The 18,646-nt window shown below is 32.2% G+C and overlaps 2 protein-coding genes across 3 annotated transcripts in view; one reads left to right on the forward strand and one right to left on the reverse strand.

Moving 5' to 3' along the window:
• LOC126774192 (sphingosine kinase 1-like) overlaps positions 1-18,646 on the reverse strand; it is a 311,061-nt gene that overhangs the window by 145,882 nt on the left and 146,533 nt on the right. The gene's annotated exons all lie outside the window — the stretch shown is intronic.
• LOC126774201 (cyclin-dependent kinase 14) overlaps positions 1-18,646 on the forward strand; it is a 74,097-nt gene that overhangs the window by 36,101 nt on the left and 19,350 nt on the right. For both annotated transcript variants that reach the window (XM_050495609.1, XM_050495610.1), the window contains exon 3: positions 10,315-10,473. In XM_050495609.1, coding sequence (XP_050351566.1) covers positions 10,315-10,473 — 159 coding nt within the window. The remainder of the gene's footprint in view (positions 1-10,314; positions 10,474-18,646) is intronic.

The following is an 18,646-nucleotide window of genomic DNA, read 5'->3' on the forward strand; positions in this document are numbered from 1 at the left end:
TTGGTACAACTATCCGTAACAGCCTGTGAATGTCCCACTGCTGGGCTAAAGGCCTCCTCTCCTCTTTTTGAGGAGAAGGTTTGGAGCTTATTCCACCACGCTGCTCCAATGCGGGTTGGTGGAATACACATGTAGCAGAATTTCAGTGAAATTAGACACATGCAGGTTTCCTCATGATGTTTTCCTTCACCGTAAAGCACGAGATGAATTATAATCGCAAATTAAGCACATGAAAATTCAGTGGTGCTTGCCCGGGTTTGAACCCACGATCATCGGTTAGGATTCCCGCGTTCTTACCACTGGGCCATCTCGGCTAACTACATACATACATAAGTACAACTAATAAAGAACTGAATAATTTACAATGATAATAACGCTTTTGGCATGTGCATGATCGTTGCAGGCTATTACGATTATTATCAGCGCTTATTGCCGTCATAACTTACATCTCGCACTTGAATTATAAGTCTTCGATTTATTTATTGACATTTTGTAATGAATTATTTATCCTATTCTATTAATACTAGTTCTGTTCTCGAACTGATAAAACCACCGGTTCAACGAACCTGTTTGTAAAATATTTTACATACTACTTTGCGTTTGGCAAATTATCAAATACCATGTATTTCAAGATTGACTTCATGTTAAGATCAACTGATCTACTTATGTTTTGCTATTTTTACAACAGTGACGTCCAATATAAAACTTCTATTAAATTATAGAAAATGTGCGTGGTTTTAAGTCTTTTAATTAAGTAATATAATATTTAGTATCTTAAGCTTTAATTATTTTATATTTATAGCAAATTCAGTCTTGACTGAAGACGGTTCAATTAACTCGTATTTTGGAACATTACGGCACAATAAACCTTGTCGGTAATTTAATGGATCATATTCAAGAGTCAAACCATTCATAGCCTGTTACGAGTGTACGACTACGTGAGTGGAGAGTTGTCAACAGTTACACAATAAGGCCAAAGTTCTTTAAACCACTTAAAGTTCAGTTAAACATGGCGATGACGTATTATGTGTTAACACAGTTTACAATGAGTCACGCGTCTGCTCCTGACGTATCGTCAGTCGGTTTGTTTAAGTCTGCGCCGGCGAGTGTGACCTGGATTGTTAACGGGTTAATGACTGGCCCTGACTCCTACAGCCTCCTGGGAAAGTTTCTTAGCACGGTTCCCTAAAGTTGTTACGTTACTGGCATCTACTTCATTGATCTTTCGTCTAATAACTCAAATCGACTTGCGATTTGTTAACACCTAGTCGTTTGAGAAAAGTCTATTTAAATATATAATAAATAATAATAGCTAGTCGTAATTGTTTTAACTAGATGAGTAATTAAATGCCATGCTACAAAAGCGTTGTCTTGAATATACTAAGTGATAAAATTATTATTGTTTTTTTTTTATTATTAATAATAATATTTATATCTCAGTTTCCAAATCATTAGAGCGTTGACGTAATAATTTAACGATAAAAGGTTAAACTCAAGCACCATATTCTACCTGTACGCTGTCAGCAACCTAACTTGACCTTTGTAGGAATCAATATTGCTACCTACCTTTTAAATAGTCACACTTGTATTATGTTGCTACAAAATGATGATGCTGTAAAACGATGTTATAAAGTTCGAAAAGATATAAAGAACGTTTAAGATGAAATATTTTCGTATGTGTAACTCGTATATAAGCCCGACGATCACATTCCTTACATTGAAGATAAAATGTTAATCATGTTTTCGAAAAATAAATATAAATCACTGGACAAAATTAAAAAATAACAAATACTTTATCTTCACCAATTATACGACAATAATAACTCTCGAGTTAACGACCTCCACACGTATTTAAATCTTCTGTGTATGATCGCTAAACTGATAGTAAGCAAAGGGGCTTATCGACCTATTTCAAGACAACGACGACCAAAATCCCGACGAAAAGGTTAAACTTTCCGCAGAACGAGATACTATTGCCCTGCAAAGTACTATGCCGAGGTATTACACGAACGAAATAATATATTTCTATGTTGCTATAACTTCAAGATTTATTTATCTATAATATGACGATCAAATGTGCTTGAATCTTCTTAGCTGTACTTTTGATGATTAAAATTTTGAAAACATTTATCCTGTGTTATATAAAACCAATCTTCAAAAATCAATACAGCTATCGGAATCTAACATCAATTGTCCACAAGACGGTATCGTTGAGAACATCGCTGACCGCAAACTATCCAAAATGGACCCTTCTCAACTTTGCTGCCGTCAAACAACTTTTAGTCATCTCTTTGAACTCGATATCGGTAGTTATAGCGCCTCCATAAAACTTCTCGGGGAGATTTAAATCTACAAAAGTACTTACAAGTTTGACATCCTTGTTAGTATTATGTTTGCTGTTACGAAACGGAAGTTGTAAATATTTGCTTCTGAATTACAGATGGCTTTCATTTAATTCCTCAAATTTGTATACAAGTATGTTTTTCCTCGATTGAATTGAATTATTTATTTTATAGTGTACTTCTTGGCACGTGCATAGAGAATATTACAATTATAGAATAAATGTATGTATGTATGAATGACACGTTTGCAGTACACTATGATTCATGTAATAAAATCGGAAATATGTTTTGCATACTAATTATGAGATTCTCTTGTGTTTGACGTTAGTTAAAAATTATGATACGGTACGATATACGTATTCGTCTAAATATTTTCACATCCACAATCATGAATGCCACTGAATATGGCCTCATAAAGTGCAATTGCTTTATGCCTCTCTTACCTCGCTCGAGGAAAAGTATCATACCTATGTAAGTATAATACAAACTGCGTAGAACTTCCCCTCTCTTTTATACCGTCATCATTCATTCATTTATGTTTCCGCGCTTTGCACTTTTTCTTTAACTTAACGCTAATGAGTTGCGGAACCATTCCTCTTTCGCTTTTTTTTCTCCTTCTCAAACTTAACGATTGAAACTTCGCTGCGTGACTGTACTTTTTAGTTACATTATTGATTTGCGTAAACAATTTTGGGCGTTAAGATTTTACGGTATTTTTAGCGTATCAAGTGATAACGTATCATGCAAATGGCAATGATGCGGTCTGCTTTATGTTGACGACTTTAAACCGTTTCTCGTTTAGGTAATTTTATCAAAACGTTCAATTAAAAAAAAAACGCTTGTAAAAATTTGTCGACTATGTCTTAGTGCATGGGTTTGAATAGGTTTTTATGTATTCATTAAATGAAATATACAGTTTTTATATTTTTATATCTATTTAAATAATAACAAATTAGGTTTCCACAAAAAATTATTAAAACATTACTTATTATAAGTTTACATAAAGAACCATAATAATATTGGACATAATAATATTCACAGATTATAACAGCGCTTTTATTCCAATGAAACTTTGTTAACAAGTACATATTGGTCTCTACCTCATATTGTATTAAAACACATGCGCCCGAAAGCTTTTAACACATATGTACATCTATCGAATGATAGCGAATGCAAATAGTATCTACGTATCGCGTTCATATCGTTTATATCGAAAATTTTACTACATTTAGTTCAGAATTATTGATACAAATAAAATAATTATTTAATAATTAAGCGATTAAAATTATACAGTATATATAAATCGTGCTACCGCTTGGTTTATCCACTGTATATTTAGCTTAACATTCTCGTTTGTAAATAATTACTATTTGCATTTCACTTTGCTTGTGACACATAACAAAATATGTAAATATTAGAAATATTTTTAGCTTCGCTAATAGTGTGTGATAGTTAACGTTAAACTATTTTAAGATAATAATTATGTAACGTGTATGGTCTTTTTATTATCAATATCGAAATAGTTTAGTTTGATTTAATATGATTATTATAAGATATTATTAATTGGTATGGATACCTATTATTAAAGTTGAGTAACAGGCTGTGAAGCAGACTTCGGCTCTTATAGAGAAATTTGGAAGAATAATCCATCAATCTGCATCGCTACAGATTAACGAATAATAATATCCTGGGACATTATTCACACACGGCCATCTGATCCCAAACTAAGCAGAGCTTGTACTATGGAAACCAGACAACTGATATACTACATATATTACTTTTCTTTTGTAAATACATACTTATATAGATAATTACACTCAGACTCAGAATAAACAGACATGTTCATGCACACAAATGTCTGTCCTAGGTGAATAGGTCGAACCCACAACCTTGGGCGTGCAAGGCAAGCATCTATCAATCACGCCAACCGGCCCCGAATACACATGGATACTCAAAAAACAAATACCCTAATTGTGTTACGTACTACTTTTTTGTTCCTCTCTAAAGGTAAAGTTTGAATCGTTTCAAACTTTCCCTGCATTGCGTATAATAGTCGTAAAAATTACGCCCACGTAAAGGAGTTCAGAGGAAAGGTAGAGCGTTTCTTACGAAGTCGAAGTGCAATCTCAGCGATCCATTACGGTACAGTTGCATAAGCATGTACAAGTCTTTCATAAAACACGATGTTTCTGTTGAAACTCTGATGTTATTGATATAGTTTTGCAAGAATAACGAACTCGTTTGATGTTATTAAGTTCATAAAATAATTATTATTGATTTTAATGCACAACAGTTGTAATTTTATTTCGTTCGGCAAATAAATATATGTTTTTATTGATGGTGACGAATATTTATTATTCCAAGTTTATATAATATTTTTTTCAAGTTTTTATTTAACTTGCAAGATTATTTATGATAGCCCGTTATAAAGTCTGGCAAAAATAAGACGGTGTTCACGTTATTCAGTCTAAATCAGCGACAAAACCTAGTCATGGCATTGTTGTACCTAGAATGTTGTAAAATTATATTATGCTGCGTTTGCACAGTAAATAAAATGCAGGACAGTGTCTATTCAGGTTCAAAGCTCTTCGGTGTTGGCCACGCTTATGTTGCTTTAAGTCACTAGAAGTTATCTTTATTGAAGAACTAAATTTTAGCAAGTTATCAGGCAAGCGACCAAGTAACAATGATACAATAATTGAAATTAATTCACTAAGAAAAATGCCTAGTGAAATCTAAAAAACGAACAAAATATTTTTATTGAAAAAAAAAACCTTTTTAAAAACTAGCTTAATTAAATTGTAAAAAATAAAAAACTGACGTAAATGAAATCCATCATTTTGTTACATTGTTTATGATGCTGCCAACAGCTCGCCGCGAGATATTCCTGTCAATTTTTTTTTTATAATTAATACATAATTTTCTACTTAGAATTACTTGATTTGAGATGTATGTATACTTGCGAGAGATACGAACTCAGTCAAAAATGAATCTTATCTGTTATTTGTTATCATTTTAATTCAGTCGTAATATGGATAAAATAGTTTATAGATAAATATACTGTTTTTGACTTTTTATTAAATTTTTATCGATAAAATATTTTGTATGAAGTTATATGTGTAAAATTCCTCTCAATCCAAGATGTATAATGACGTATGTCACATCATTACACATCTGATGAATCACGGATTTTATAGCCGTGTTAAATCTTGTTATTATGCTGAATAACTTGAATGGATGAATGAATGAATACATTTTGTTGAAAAAAAAAACAAGCGTGTGACTGTCGTACTCATAAATATAGAATAAACGTAGAAATATTTTATTTATTTTGTAATTAATTTATGATAATATTTTTTTACTTGACATTAAGGATTTATCCAAGATCGGTAAGTACCATTACATATTTTTCCGCCAAACATCAATACTTGGTATTATGTTCCGGTTTAAAGGAGCCAGTTTAACTACAGGCACAAAGGACGTACTTAGGATCTTAGTTAGGATCTTAGTTCACCAGGGTGATGAGATGCATAGACTTTGTAAGGGATGAAGGCATATTAAATTTAACTTTTAAAAATTAGTTAAATTTTTTGAAGTTTAACTTCATAATGAAAAGGGGCTGTGAAAGTTAAATTATAAGATGGAAATCTTATACAACATTTTATGTACTTATGTTTCTGTACAAAAAGGTTTTACTTATGTCACTTCGATACTTTTGATCGTTTTAGCTTTTGTATACTACACATTTTATGTATAGTACATACATTTTCGCAAAAATAAAATCGCAAAGTACATCCAATATAGTATTACGATATTATTGCACAGGTAATGGATATCGCATACAATTGTATTTTGATATCTACAAATGAAACCACCGCCGTTGCAAGGTCGTTTGGTCATGCGATTCATTTCCGCAACCCGATACTTTTATGTACAATAAAATGTTTCTTTCACATTTATCGTACTTCAATATTGTTATGAATTAAAAATTTACACGGCGCTTAAACGATTCTAAAGTAGTTTGATTTTGATATTGTGAACTATGTTTTTTATGGTAATACTATAGTTGTAAATTTTAAAAAATTATTCTGCCGTCCTATTAAATAATATTTCTATAAATGCATGTTTTGCGTTGTAATGTTATTGTTTAACAAATACTCACATAAAGACAGTCATATTGTCAAAACAAACATAAATCACATCTAATATAATAAGTACGCCTAATAAATATTTGTTTTTTTAATAGAATAGGAAGGAGGACGAGCATATGGGCCACTTGATGGTAAGTGGTCATCAACGCCCATAGACATTGGCATTGTAAGAAATGTTAACCATCGCTTACATCACCAATGCGCCACCAACCTTGGGAACTAAGATGTTATGTCCCTTGTGCCCGTAATTACACTGGCTCACTCACCCTTCAAACCGGAACATAACAATATCAAGTAGTGTTGTTTTACGGTAGAATATCTGATGAGTGGGTGGTACCTACCCAGCAAAACACAGACATTTATAAAGTATATATTAACATATAAGTTTATTAAACCAATTCATAATAAATCATGTTGGCGATGTCACTGGTGCTATGATATATCCAACTTAATTGGTTTATAAACAACCCTTTGTGCTCATAAATTGTAATACTGCACATATACTGCGCAAGTTTAATGCTACAATAAAACATTCATGTTATATCTTGACCTTAGGTCGAACAGTTGCCGAGTTTATGAGTCACGTAGCCACAACGCTCTCCGCACCGTGACTCAAGTATTTGAAACCTTTTGTCGAGAATTTGTCCTTTAAGAATACTAGGAACCAAAATTATATAAATTACATTATAGTTATATTGTATTTCTTGTTAAACCCCATTTAAGCGAAATCATGTACTGCTAATTGCCAGATATCATCTACATAACTAATCATACGCATACCCTATATAACAAGTTTCTAAGTAACGGTTGGCTTTATTGAGCTCAATAATTGAAATTTTGTTGTTTTAATGTTTTTCTTTTTAGAATATTAGTATTCAGGAAATTATCACTATAGTTTCAAAATAATGCAAGCGGTATTTAATCGTACCCAGCTGTAAATATAACTAAATAACTGTGTTAAATACATTAACAACGACAGTGCTTCAGCGGATCAAGTTCATGATATGTTAATTTTAACTTCGAGACAAAGAACTTATCTGCAAACGAAAATAACAAGCTCATTACACGACTACATTTTGTATCGTAAACAAAGAGATAAAAATGTGTGAAGGATATGCTTAGAGTTCGTTTACAATTTGTAAAATTATATTATTTTCCATAAATATATCTATAAAATAAGGCTTGTGAAACACAACCTTATTTAATGTGTTAATGTATTAATAACAAACCGCTACTACTACTACGTATGATGTTATGATTGGATAATTTGGATGAAATGAAATGGATAACATCCCTCACGCAAACTCAATATTCCCTGACAAATAAATGATAATAACTCACGTTTGTCAAATGTGACACGAGGAAGTCGATGGATCAGCTACATCGATAAAATCGATACCGGAATTGGGAATTGCTTGAATATAAGAAACAATGCAATCTATCTAATTGCATCTCGACAGAGTAGAACTGGTACTATTGGCACGCATACATGCACGTCCATTGTTTACCCATACTATAAGACGGTCTTATCGCATCCGCTCTCCGCACGTGGTCCAACACGACTCGACTCTAATCCCTTAATCCCATCCGGAAAATATCCAAGAGCCTTTGTTTTTTTGATCATATTTGCACGAACTGTTTGCGAGAATTATCGTCCGTGTGAACACTGTGATATTTTAATAGAGTTATCTGATTTCTGCCGCTCCGCTGGGAACGGCGTATTACTCGCCGCGCTATCGTCTCGCCTAATTAACGCGTTTCGGAGTGAGAACTATATCAGGTGAATAGCGAAGATTCTCACTAGAGCTGGGTTTCAATTACAGCCGGGAGCGTCAGTTGCCGTCTTCATAATATCCGTTGTACTCCAGAAAATCGGTTACTCGGTGGCGGCAGACGAGACGAACACCGGAGACAAAAGATAAGCTGCGCAATTTGTTCCGGATTGTGTTTTGAATTTCGTAGACAGGCTGAATTCACTCGAATTTACAACGCGTTTGTTTCTATTTGCCGGAATCGTGTGTAAGTTACATTTAAGCCGGGCCAGCCTTTGACTTGATTCAATTTTAGTAAATTGTTCTTATTCTGGTTACTGAAATTTCTAAAATGTTTTAATATCGCTCTTTTAAATATAATTTTTTTCTTTGATCTTGATTTTATTTTAATGTTTTGAATAAATTATTCGTCGATGATAACTATAATAAATAATATAGTATGTACACGTCATCAACATGCTAATAATTGACGCTGTACTTCATTTAAGTTAGAGATGTACTGAAATATCGTTATTAAATTCAAATAAAAAGAGTTCGAAGCCCCTTAGTCAATAATATAATTGACGCTAAAGGCTATTCAAAACATTTGTATTTTTTAAAACAAACCTTTTTCTTTTATAATTTTAAAAAGCACGTGACGTTGTTTTTGAACCATTTAATCCACATACAGTACGAATTTCATCGATATAGATAAGATAGATTCAATGAACCTAAATAGAAAAATAGTGTAGGTATTAGTTTGCAGAAGAATTAATCTATATCAACACGTCCCGTTGTCCTGTAACAAAGGTTTACTGTCGTAAAATATCTGGCTTTTATAGCTACTTATTTCCATCCCTTCACGAAATGGAACGGCCTATTATATTCCGAAAATATTGTACACTATCTCTAACATTTCGAAATGAATACACAACAAATGGTTAAAAATTTAAATTAATAGAATAAAATCGCTTTTAGAATTTTTCCGTGATCTTTGATTTTGATGAGGTTTACACTACAATTTTGTTAATTTGTTTTGGTCTGTTTTCGTGTATTAGTAAATTCGTAGTAAATTTCGTAAAAGTAGAGGAATTTTGATGTTTTGTAACAAGTCGTTACAGGACGATTTTAGGGAGCTAACATAGTTAACAACTGAGCCAGTGTAATTATAGGCACAAGGGATATTACATCTTAGTTCCCAAGGTTGGTGACGCATTGGCTATGTAAGCGATGGTTGACATTTCTTACAATGCCATTGCCTAAGGGCGTTTGGTGACCACTTACCAATAGGTGGTCCGTATGCTCGTCCGCCTTCCTATTCTATAAAAAAAAAAACATAGCTATACGCTGATTAAACCATAACAGATACATTAAATTGAATGTAAGTACTATTTGCGGAAAATATCTAATGAAATGTCCGCGACAGCAAAGAACATAACAATAAGGTAGTCATAAAATTTTTATGTTAAAAAAAAAGTAAAATAAACAATAACTTACTTTTAAGTCTTTAAGTTCTTAAAATAAAAATCAACAAAGTACTAACTTTAATGTTATCCACAAACATATACATAATCATGTCTTTCTTTATATACAGTGGCAAGTGATACAATTTTATTTAATATCAATGCGAAATTGTAAAGTAAATGAATAAGGAACAGTCTGTAAGTGTTCTACTTGAGGCCTAAGGCCTCCTTTCCTTTAGAGGAGAAGGCTAAAATAATTAATTACAGCTAATGTAAGTAATAAAATGAACATTCCGTGTAAATTTTTACATTCCAGATGATATAAAAGGCTCTGACCTTACTATTGTATATAAACTAATAGTAATTGTTTGATCCGAATAAAACTGTGCCAGTATGTACCTGTGACACAAACTTATCCTCGTCAAAAGTTCACACAAATCGGTTTTATTCGGATACAGTACAGCAATATTATTAAATGAAATCCTATATTCAACAATGACGTAATAGATGTAAGCGAAAATATAATGGGATCAATGGGTTTTCATTTGTTTCGAATTAATTAAATTGTAACAGGAAAATGAAATAATACGCCTTTTACTTGTTACAGCAACAAAAGACGAGTCAGAAGTTGAAGGGGAGTGTCGGGGTCGACAAAACGGTGGCGGTGGTGCACGCGGGAAGCTACCCTACAACGGATACTCGGAAGAGTGCCTCGATCGACTAGAGCCCAACGGCAACATACCTAATGATAAGGATTCCCATTATGGTGAGTACACACTTGAAACCGAACCTCATATGGGAAGTAGAAATAGAAGAAGTTTATCGTAAGTTGTAGATAACAACACAGTTGTGTTATACTTCAGTCTTACAAGTATATCTGAAGATAACATACTTTTTTATAACAGTACATCAACTGAAAGAATCATAAGGAATATTTCCAAGTAAACGGATTATTTTTAAATATTATTAAAACTTACTTAAGTAAAATTCATAGAAGGAACTAGATTTCGGTTTTTTTTTAATTATAAGAACTAACTAAGTTTAAAGAAGTGTGTCTATAAGTAGCTGCTTAAGAAGAAAACAAAAACAAAAGTATTCTTAACGTTTATCGCACTATAATGCCCGTTTGATTAATTCTTAACGATTTTAATTTAAAAAATATTAGTTAATTATATAACAATAAACTGTTATTTATGTCACCTTCGCAGTGTGAACGAATGTTACTTTGAATCATTTAGATATCCTTACTAATTTATTGGACGATAAGACTATTATGTAAGTCGTCATACCAGAACATTATACCTCATCCTCAGCCTCAAACAGTCGAACTATCCGCCACAACACGTGTGATATTCAACACCCCGGCCTTTGTACTTGCACGCAGACCGCATAGCATTGATAAGTAGCTGGAAATAATATATTGTAGACTCGCATCACAATGGCCCAGTGGTAAGAACACGTGAATCTTAATCGATGAACGTGGGTTCAAACCCAGGCAAGCACCTCTAAATTTTCATGTGCTCAATTTCTGTTTATAATTCATCTCGTAATTTTCGATGAAGGAAAACATCGTGAGGAAACCTGCATGTGTCTAATTTCATCGAAATTCGTCCACATGTGTATTCCACTAACCCGCATTGGAGCAGCATGGTGGAGTGAGCACCTTCTCCTCAAAAAGGGAGAGGAGCCCAGCAGTAGGACATTTACAGGCTGTTACTAACTTACTCGCATCACAATTTCTAGCATCGTGTTTCAATTCGAACATTCTGCTTCTGCACATTTTCGAAGTTTGGAGATTCCCATAGGTATTCGAGCCGGTAGTGTCATTAAGTACAAGTTGCTGAGAGCTGCCCGGAGGATTAACTATTATTATTGTCAGGAAATATATTACGCCAGTTTAGAGACACAAGTATTCGTGTCTGTATTTAGTTTAGCGATAGAGCAGATTAATTATTCTTATCTAAATCCATCATCTTGATATTTATTGCTCTTTATAATTCCTTTATACTTATTATCTTATTACATTGTTTATCTTTAAATGGAAGATTGTTTTTGGCAAGTTTATTATTTCAACTATTTTTAACCGAATTCAAAAAAAGAGGAGGCTCTAGTTCGTCTGTATGTATATTTCTTTTATGTATCGATAACGATGATAGTTTTTCCGTTAGAAAATATATTGTTCCAAAATAAACCCATCAAAATTTCGTTGTTATCGGACATAGTCAAGTTATTTAAAGCGTACATTCAAGCCAATTTTTGAAATAGGCTATATTGTTTTTTTTTTTTGTAAAAAACATTTTTATTTCTGTTATAAATATACAATGTTTGCTTTTGTAATTACGAGCTTTTTCAAATTTTCTCAACATTTTGGAGTCGATATTTGTAGCAGAGGAGCACCGGATTCGTTATGCGTTAATGGGATCGTTATGGAGCGCTTCAAGCTCTTACTTCGCTAATTAGACAGCTATAGCCGAACCCATTACAGCGCGGCGCGGTGAATAGCTATCGATGATGACGTAATCCATTTCTGCTTATCAAGTTACAAAATAATTTCTTTGAAGCTTTACAGCGAAATGAACATCGGATACATCATTTTAATCATTTTAAGTGTTCTATTCCAAGACAAAGATTTTATTTGTATATTTTTTTTGTTTTTAGCATTAAATAAATGATCTTTTAGTAGATTTAGACGTCCCTTGTGAACGTGGCGTATACACTGCATTTATATATACTTCATTGCTTTTATTATAACTATAATTAAACATTAATTTCACTAACGAAATGAGCAAATCAACAGTTTGATAGTTGACGCTGAACTTAGTAGAAATCGATATATTATACGATAGAACAACAAGAATCGTTGTTGTGTAAAATTATTTAAAAAAGCTTAAAGTTTGACGCTACAGTTCGATTTTTTTTTAAAAATAATGTTCGGATCATTAATTTAACATCATCAACTGTGAAGAGAATAATTATAAAATTCAGGACAATGGGTCGATTGGTGAAGCTGAATACGCTGGTCGTCCAAAACAAGCCGTTCAAACATCAATTTCGATATGCTGAGTGCATGCTGAGTGTTGGGGAATTCAATTCGGCGTCGTAGGCAAGAATGTCAAATTTCAAGAAACTCTACAGCTTATACTAACTGAAGATCCGCGTCTCCATACTTGCAAAGTTCGATTGACAAAAGAACTAAACCTAAATGACAATGCACAGCGAAGGGATTTCGTTGTATGGATGATTGAACTTCATCAAGTAGGTGATTTTTTTTTTCGAGCAAAATCCCCTAAGCGATAAAGCACATTTTCACCTTGACAATCGTCAAAATAACCGCAATTGGGGCGATAACAGAACATCAAATAATTTTATAAAGAAATACATAACAATATAAAAAACTGTGTTTTCTTTTTCATCTTAATCACAAACATATCCTAGGGTATATACAAATCTACAATATGAATGGTAAACGACTCGATCACTCAACCATATACGTTCGGGTAAACAGATGGTTGGGCGCTTTACATTGTTGATGACAATTTACGTGATACTACGCACGAATGCATCTGAGAACACAAATTGCTAGGCGTTTGTTATATGTCGATCGATCTCGCTTTAATTGAGCTGAGAGTTTTTCACATTACTTTAATAAGAAATGTCAAACATATTTCTTATTTGCCAATTATATTTTTTAATTAAATTGTCGCAAGCCATAATTGTAAAATAATATTTAAAAATTGTTTGTATTTGTTTGGATTTGGTTATTCACAGTATCGAATTCCCATTAAGGAATTACTTCGAGACTAGAGTCGTTTTCTTTATAATTATAAAATTAATGTTGAATTAAATTAAGTGTATAGTTAATCAGGTACGTATCTACTAATAGGAATAAATTGAAGACAAAATAATGCTTTTAAAAACACAATTGCTAAATTATCATCATACATTCCTTCAAACGAGGCGTGAAGAGGCATCTTGCGGGCCGGCAAGGCGGGGACGGCTAGTACAGAACATTCTTCCTGACTGTACTGGCCGTCGTCGCGTTTGGACTCTACTACCACTTACCATCAGGTGGAGTAGAGTCATTTGCCATCCCGGGGCATATAAAAAAAAACATATATAAAAAGCATATATAAACAGTGTTACTATGTATGATGTAAGGATTGTAACGATCCAAATAAATTCGGACATTTAAAAGTTATGATGGAACAAAGAATTAAATAAAATCTTTAAAAAAAAATTAAATAAAGTCAAGATAAATATATTTTTAAGAATTATTTAAATAATTCTTAAAAATATATTTATCTTGACTCATCTCGCATGTGGATTTTTAACTCTTTTAATAAATGCTCCAAAACATACCCACACTGACATTCTGACATCGGCTGCGCGAGGTTGACACGAGTAAATAAACCGCCTACATAAATATTTATGAACCCGAAGAGCATGGAAAGAAGTGTTTTTAAAACTTGTTCGGTTTTTAATTCTCTGCCTCTTAGTTCTTAAAGTAGTAAACTACATTTTTAATCTATGCTTTTTATTTAAATAAAGTAACTATTTCTGCAGTACATACTCTTATAGTAAAAATACCACAGTATAATAACAGATCGTTTTTGTCTTTCATTATAACAAATGCTCTTCTGACATAATTTTTGCCACGGCTCGGTACGCCAATCTCAGTGTTTGGTCATCATCAATATTATAGTGCAGTGTGTGCGAAAACTACCGGTACGATTGATAAAGGAACTTTCCGAGGCATGGGAGTAAACAAAGGCATATTTTATTGGCTTCAAGACTGGGTTCAAACCTAAGACCGTCGGATCTGCAGCCGCATTACTTAGCCAACTTTTGACAGATCAACGAGGCAGTTAAAAATACCTGTTAAGCTGCTTGAGATTCATTTAAGCCAACTTTTCAAGTTATTAACTCGGCTGTTATTATGCTCCTGATATATGAATGTAAGGCGTTCGAAAATTCGCACCATCACTTCGCTTAAAATGTATGAATTTATATATTAAATATTTAACTGAATATATTTCATATTATACAAATATAAAAAGTACAAATATTAAAAACAAACTTTTATTTTACCTGTTAACTAAAATTTATATTTGTAAATTTAACATATTTGTTATATGTTGCGTTATTACCAGAATGAAAAGTGTGTGCAAAATTTCAGTTTAATCGGTTGACTAGATGTGGTTAAAATTCACTTGCAACAATTGACCCGAACATATTAACAGGTAAAGTTAATTAAATCCTTCGAAATAAACGTGGATTTTTGTGATGTTTTGTGTTTTAAGAAGGACAAATGAATTTATATGTATATTTCCATTTTAAGTAACAATTCTCTCGTCTTTTTGGCATTTGTTTATCAAATGAACAAATTTAAAAATAAAAAAACGTTCGCTATTGTTTCAGCGGTACACAAAACACTCGGCAAACAATAATGTACCACAAAAGGGAATCTCTAAAACATTATGAATAAACAAGTAATATAGAAAGAAGTGTTTGTGTTTCGGACACAGCTTTGCATGTCGCAGCCCCTGGGCCTTCTTATTTTCTGTTTACCCTTTGTCTACATTGAGAACAATATCTGTTTTGACAGCTGGAACATATATCTATATTATAAAGCTGGAGAGTTTTTATGGTTGAACGTCCGATTCGAACAAAAAAATTTCCGCGTCAGATAGATATCAATTATTTAGGAGGTTTATACGCTTACTAAAACGCTACGGTCTATAAAAGTATACTGTATGAGACATAATATCCAAGGCACAGCTAAGAGTAAAACAAGGTCAAAATAGGTAATTCTTAAATATTTTTAATTAAAAATGAAAACACACTTCATTCAAGTATATTTAAAAGAGATGTAGAACTGGTTTGGGATGTACATTATAGTGAGAAGAACCGGAAAAATACTCAGTAATTATTGATTTTCACTAATTAAAATACATTTAATTATTATTTATACTTAATAAATTAACGAGAACACGCGTTATTATTTATGATATTTTATAAAATTCTTTAAATATTACCGTTTACCTATGTCTATCAATATCAAAATATACATGTGTACTTAATTCTAGTTGATTTTTACAAGGAATTATGAATCATTTTTAACGATTATATTAAATGTAAAGACCGGTTTGGAATGTATTTCGACTGAGATGAAACGCCAATAGAGTTAGTCAAATACAAAATTCAATTTATATACATATCCTGACAAAGTACATACTCCACGCTTTTTATCATCTGTATAATATTGTGTTGAGTAATATGTATTGTTTATTAATATTTTTTATAAAGAACTATTTAAATTTATTAAAGGGAAAAGTTAAATATATGCGGTATTTTAATAAAAAAACGAATACCTTTATACGGGAAGGACTTATCTTACAAGCTTATCCTTAATTTTCGTGTTTATACAGTTATTGACACAGATTCTATCAAAATGATCAACTTTATTCTGAATATACAACATGCATTTTAAAGCCGACTAAGTAATAAAATAAAAAATATAACAAAAGGCAATATTGTAACTATTAATATAAACTTATTCCAATGTAATTAATTTGTTAATTAGATCCTTCTAAATCTACACGGATAATACAATAGTCAAATTTACCCTCCAGCGATTTCAAGAAGCGTTGCCTGATACTCTGGTTACCTACTTGTACTTAATTGGGTATTTAATTGAATAACTTAATGCATGAATTTCAGGGTATTAATCCACTAACCCGCATTGGAGCAGCATGGTGGAGTGAGCACCTTCTCCTCAAAAAGGGAGAGGAGCCCAGCAGTAGGACATTTACAGGCTGTTACTAACTTACTCGCATCACAATTTCTAGCATCGTGTTTCAATTCGAACATTCTGCTTCTGCACATTTTCGAAGTTTGGAGATTCCCATAGGTATTCGAGCCGGTAGTGTCATTAAGTACAAGTTGCTGAGAGCTGCCCGGAGGATTAACTATTATTATTGTCAGGAAATATATTACGCCAGTTTAGAGACACAAGTATTCGTGTCTGTATTTAGTTTAGCGATAGAGCAGATTAATTATTCTTATCTAAATCCATCATCTTGATATTTATTGCTCTTTATAATTCCTTTATACTTATTATCTTATTACATTGTTTATCTTTAAATGGAAGATTGTTTTTGGCAAGTTTATTATTTCAACTATTTTTAACCGAATTCAAAAAAAGAGGAGGCTCTAGTTCGTCTGTATGTATATTTCTTTTATGTATCGATAACGATGATAGTTTTTCCGTTAGAAAATATATTGTTCCAAAATAAACCCATCAAAATTTCGTTGTTATCGGACATAGTCAAGTTATTTAAAGCGTACATTCAAGCCAATTTTTGAAATAGGCTATATTGTTTTTTTTTTTTGTAAAAAACATTTTTATTTCTGTTATAAATATACAATGTTTGCTTTTGTAATTACGAGCTTTTTCAAATTTTCTCAACATTTTGGAGTCGATATTTGTAGCAGAGGAGCACCGGATTCGTTATGCGTTAATGGGATCGTTATGGAGCGCTTCAAGCTCTTACTTCGCTAATTAGACAGCTATAGCCGAACCCATTACAGCGCGGCGCGGTGAATAGCTATCGATGATGACGTAATCCATTTCTGCTTATCAAGTTACAAAATAATTTCTTTGAAGCTTTACAGCGAAATGAACATCGGATACATCATTTTAATCATTTTAAGTGTTCTATTCCAAGACAAAGATTTTATTTGTATATTTTTTTTGTTTTTAGCATTAAATAAATGATCTTTTAGTAGATTTAGACGTCCCTTGTGAACGTGGCGTATACACTGCATTTATATATACTTCATTGCTTTTATTATAACTATAATTAAACATTAATTTCACTAACGAAATGAGCAAATCAACAGTTTGATAGTTGACGCTGAACTTAGTAGAAATCGATATATTATACGATAGAACAACAAGAATCGTTGTTGTGTAAAATTATTTAAAAAAGCTTAAAGTTTGACGCTACAGTTCGATTTTTTTTTAAAAATAACGCATTACTTAGCCAACTTTTGACAGATCAACGAGGCAGTTAAAAATACCTGTTAAGCTGCTTGAGATTCATTTAAGCCAACTTTTCAAGTTATTAACTCGGCTGTTATTATGCTCCTGATATATGAATGTAAGGCGTTCGAAAATTCGCACCATCACTTCGCTTAAAATGTATGAATTTATATATTAAATATTTAACTGAATATATTTCATATTATACAAATATAAAAAGTACAAATATTAAAAACAAACTTTTATTTTACCTGTTAACTAAAATTTATATTTGTAAATTTAACATATTTGTTATATGTTGCGTTATTACCAGAATGAAAAGTGTGTGCAAAATTTCAGTTTAATCGGTTGACTAGATGTGGTTAAAATTCACTTGCAACAATTGACCCGAACATATTAACAGGTAAAGTTAATTAAATCCTTCGAAATAAACGTGGATTTTTGTGATGTTTTGTGTTTTAAGAAGGACAAATGAATTTATATGTATATTTCCATTTTAAGTAACAATTCTCTCGTCTTTTTGGCATTTGTTTATCAAATGAACAAATTTAAAAATAAAAAAACGTTCGCTATTGTTTCAGCGGTACACAAAACACTCGGCAAACAATAATGTACCACAAAAGGGAATCTCTAAAACATTATGAATAAACAAGTAATATAGAAAGAAGTGTTTGTGTTTCGGACACAGCTTTGCATGTCGCAGCCCCTGGGCCTTCTTATTTTCTGTTTACCCTTTGTCTACATTGAGAACAATATCTGTTTTGACAGCTGGAACATATATCTATATTATAAAGCTGGAGAGTTTTTATGGTTGAACGTCCGATTCGAACAAAAAAATTTCCGCGTCAGATAGATATCAATTATTTAGGAGGTTTATACGCTTACTAAAACGCTA

Source organism: Nymphalis io, chromosome 16 (genome assembly GCF_905147045.1).
Source record: "Nymphalis io chromosome 16, ilAglIoxx1.1, whole genome shotgun sequence".
NCBI lineage: Eukaryota > Metazoa > Arthropoda > Insecta > Lepidoptera > Nymphalidae > Nymphalis > Nymphalis io.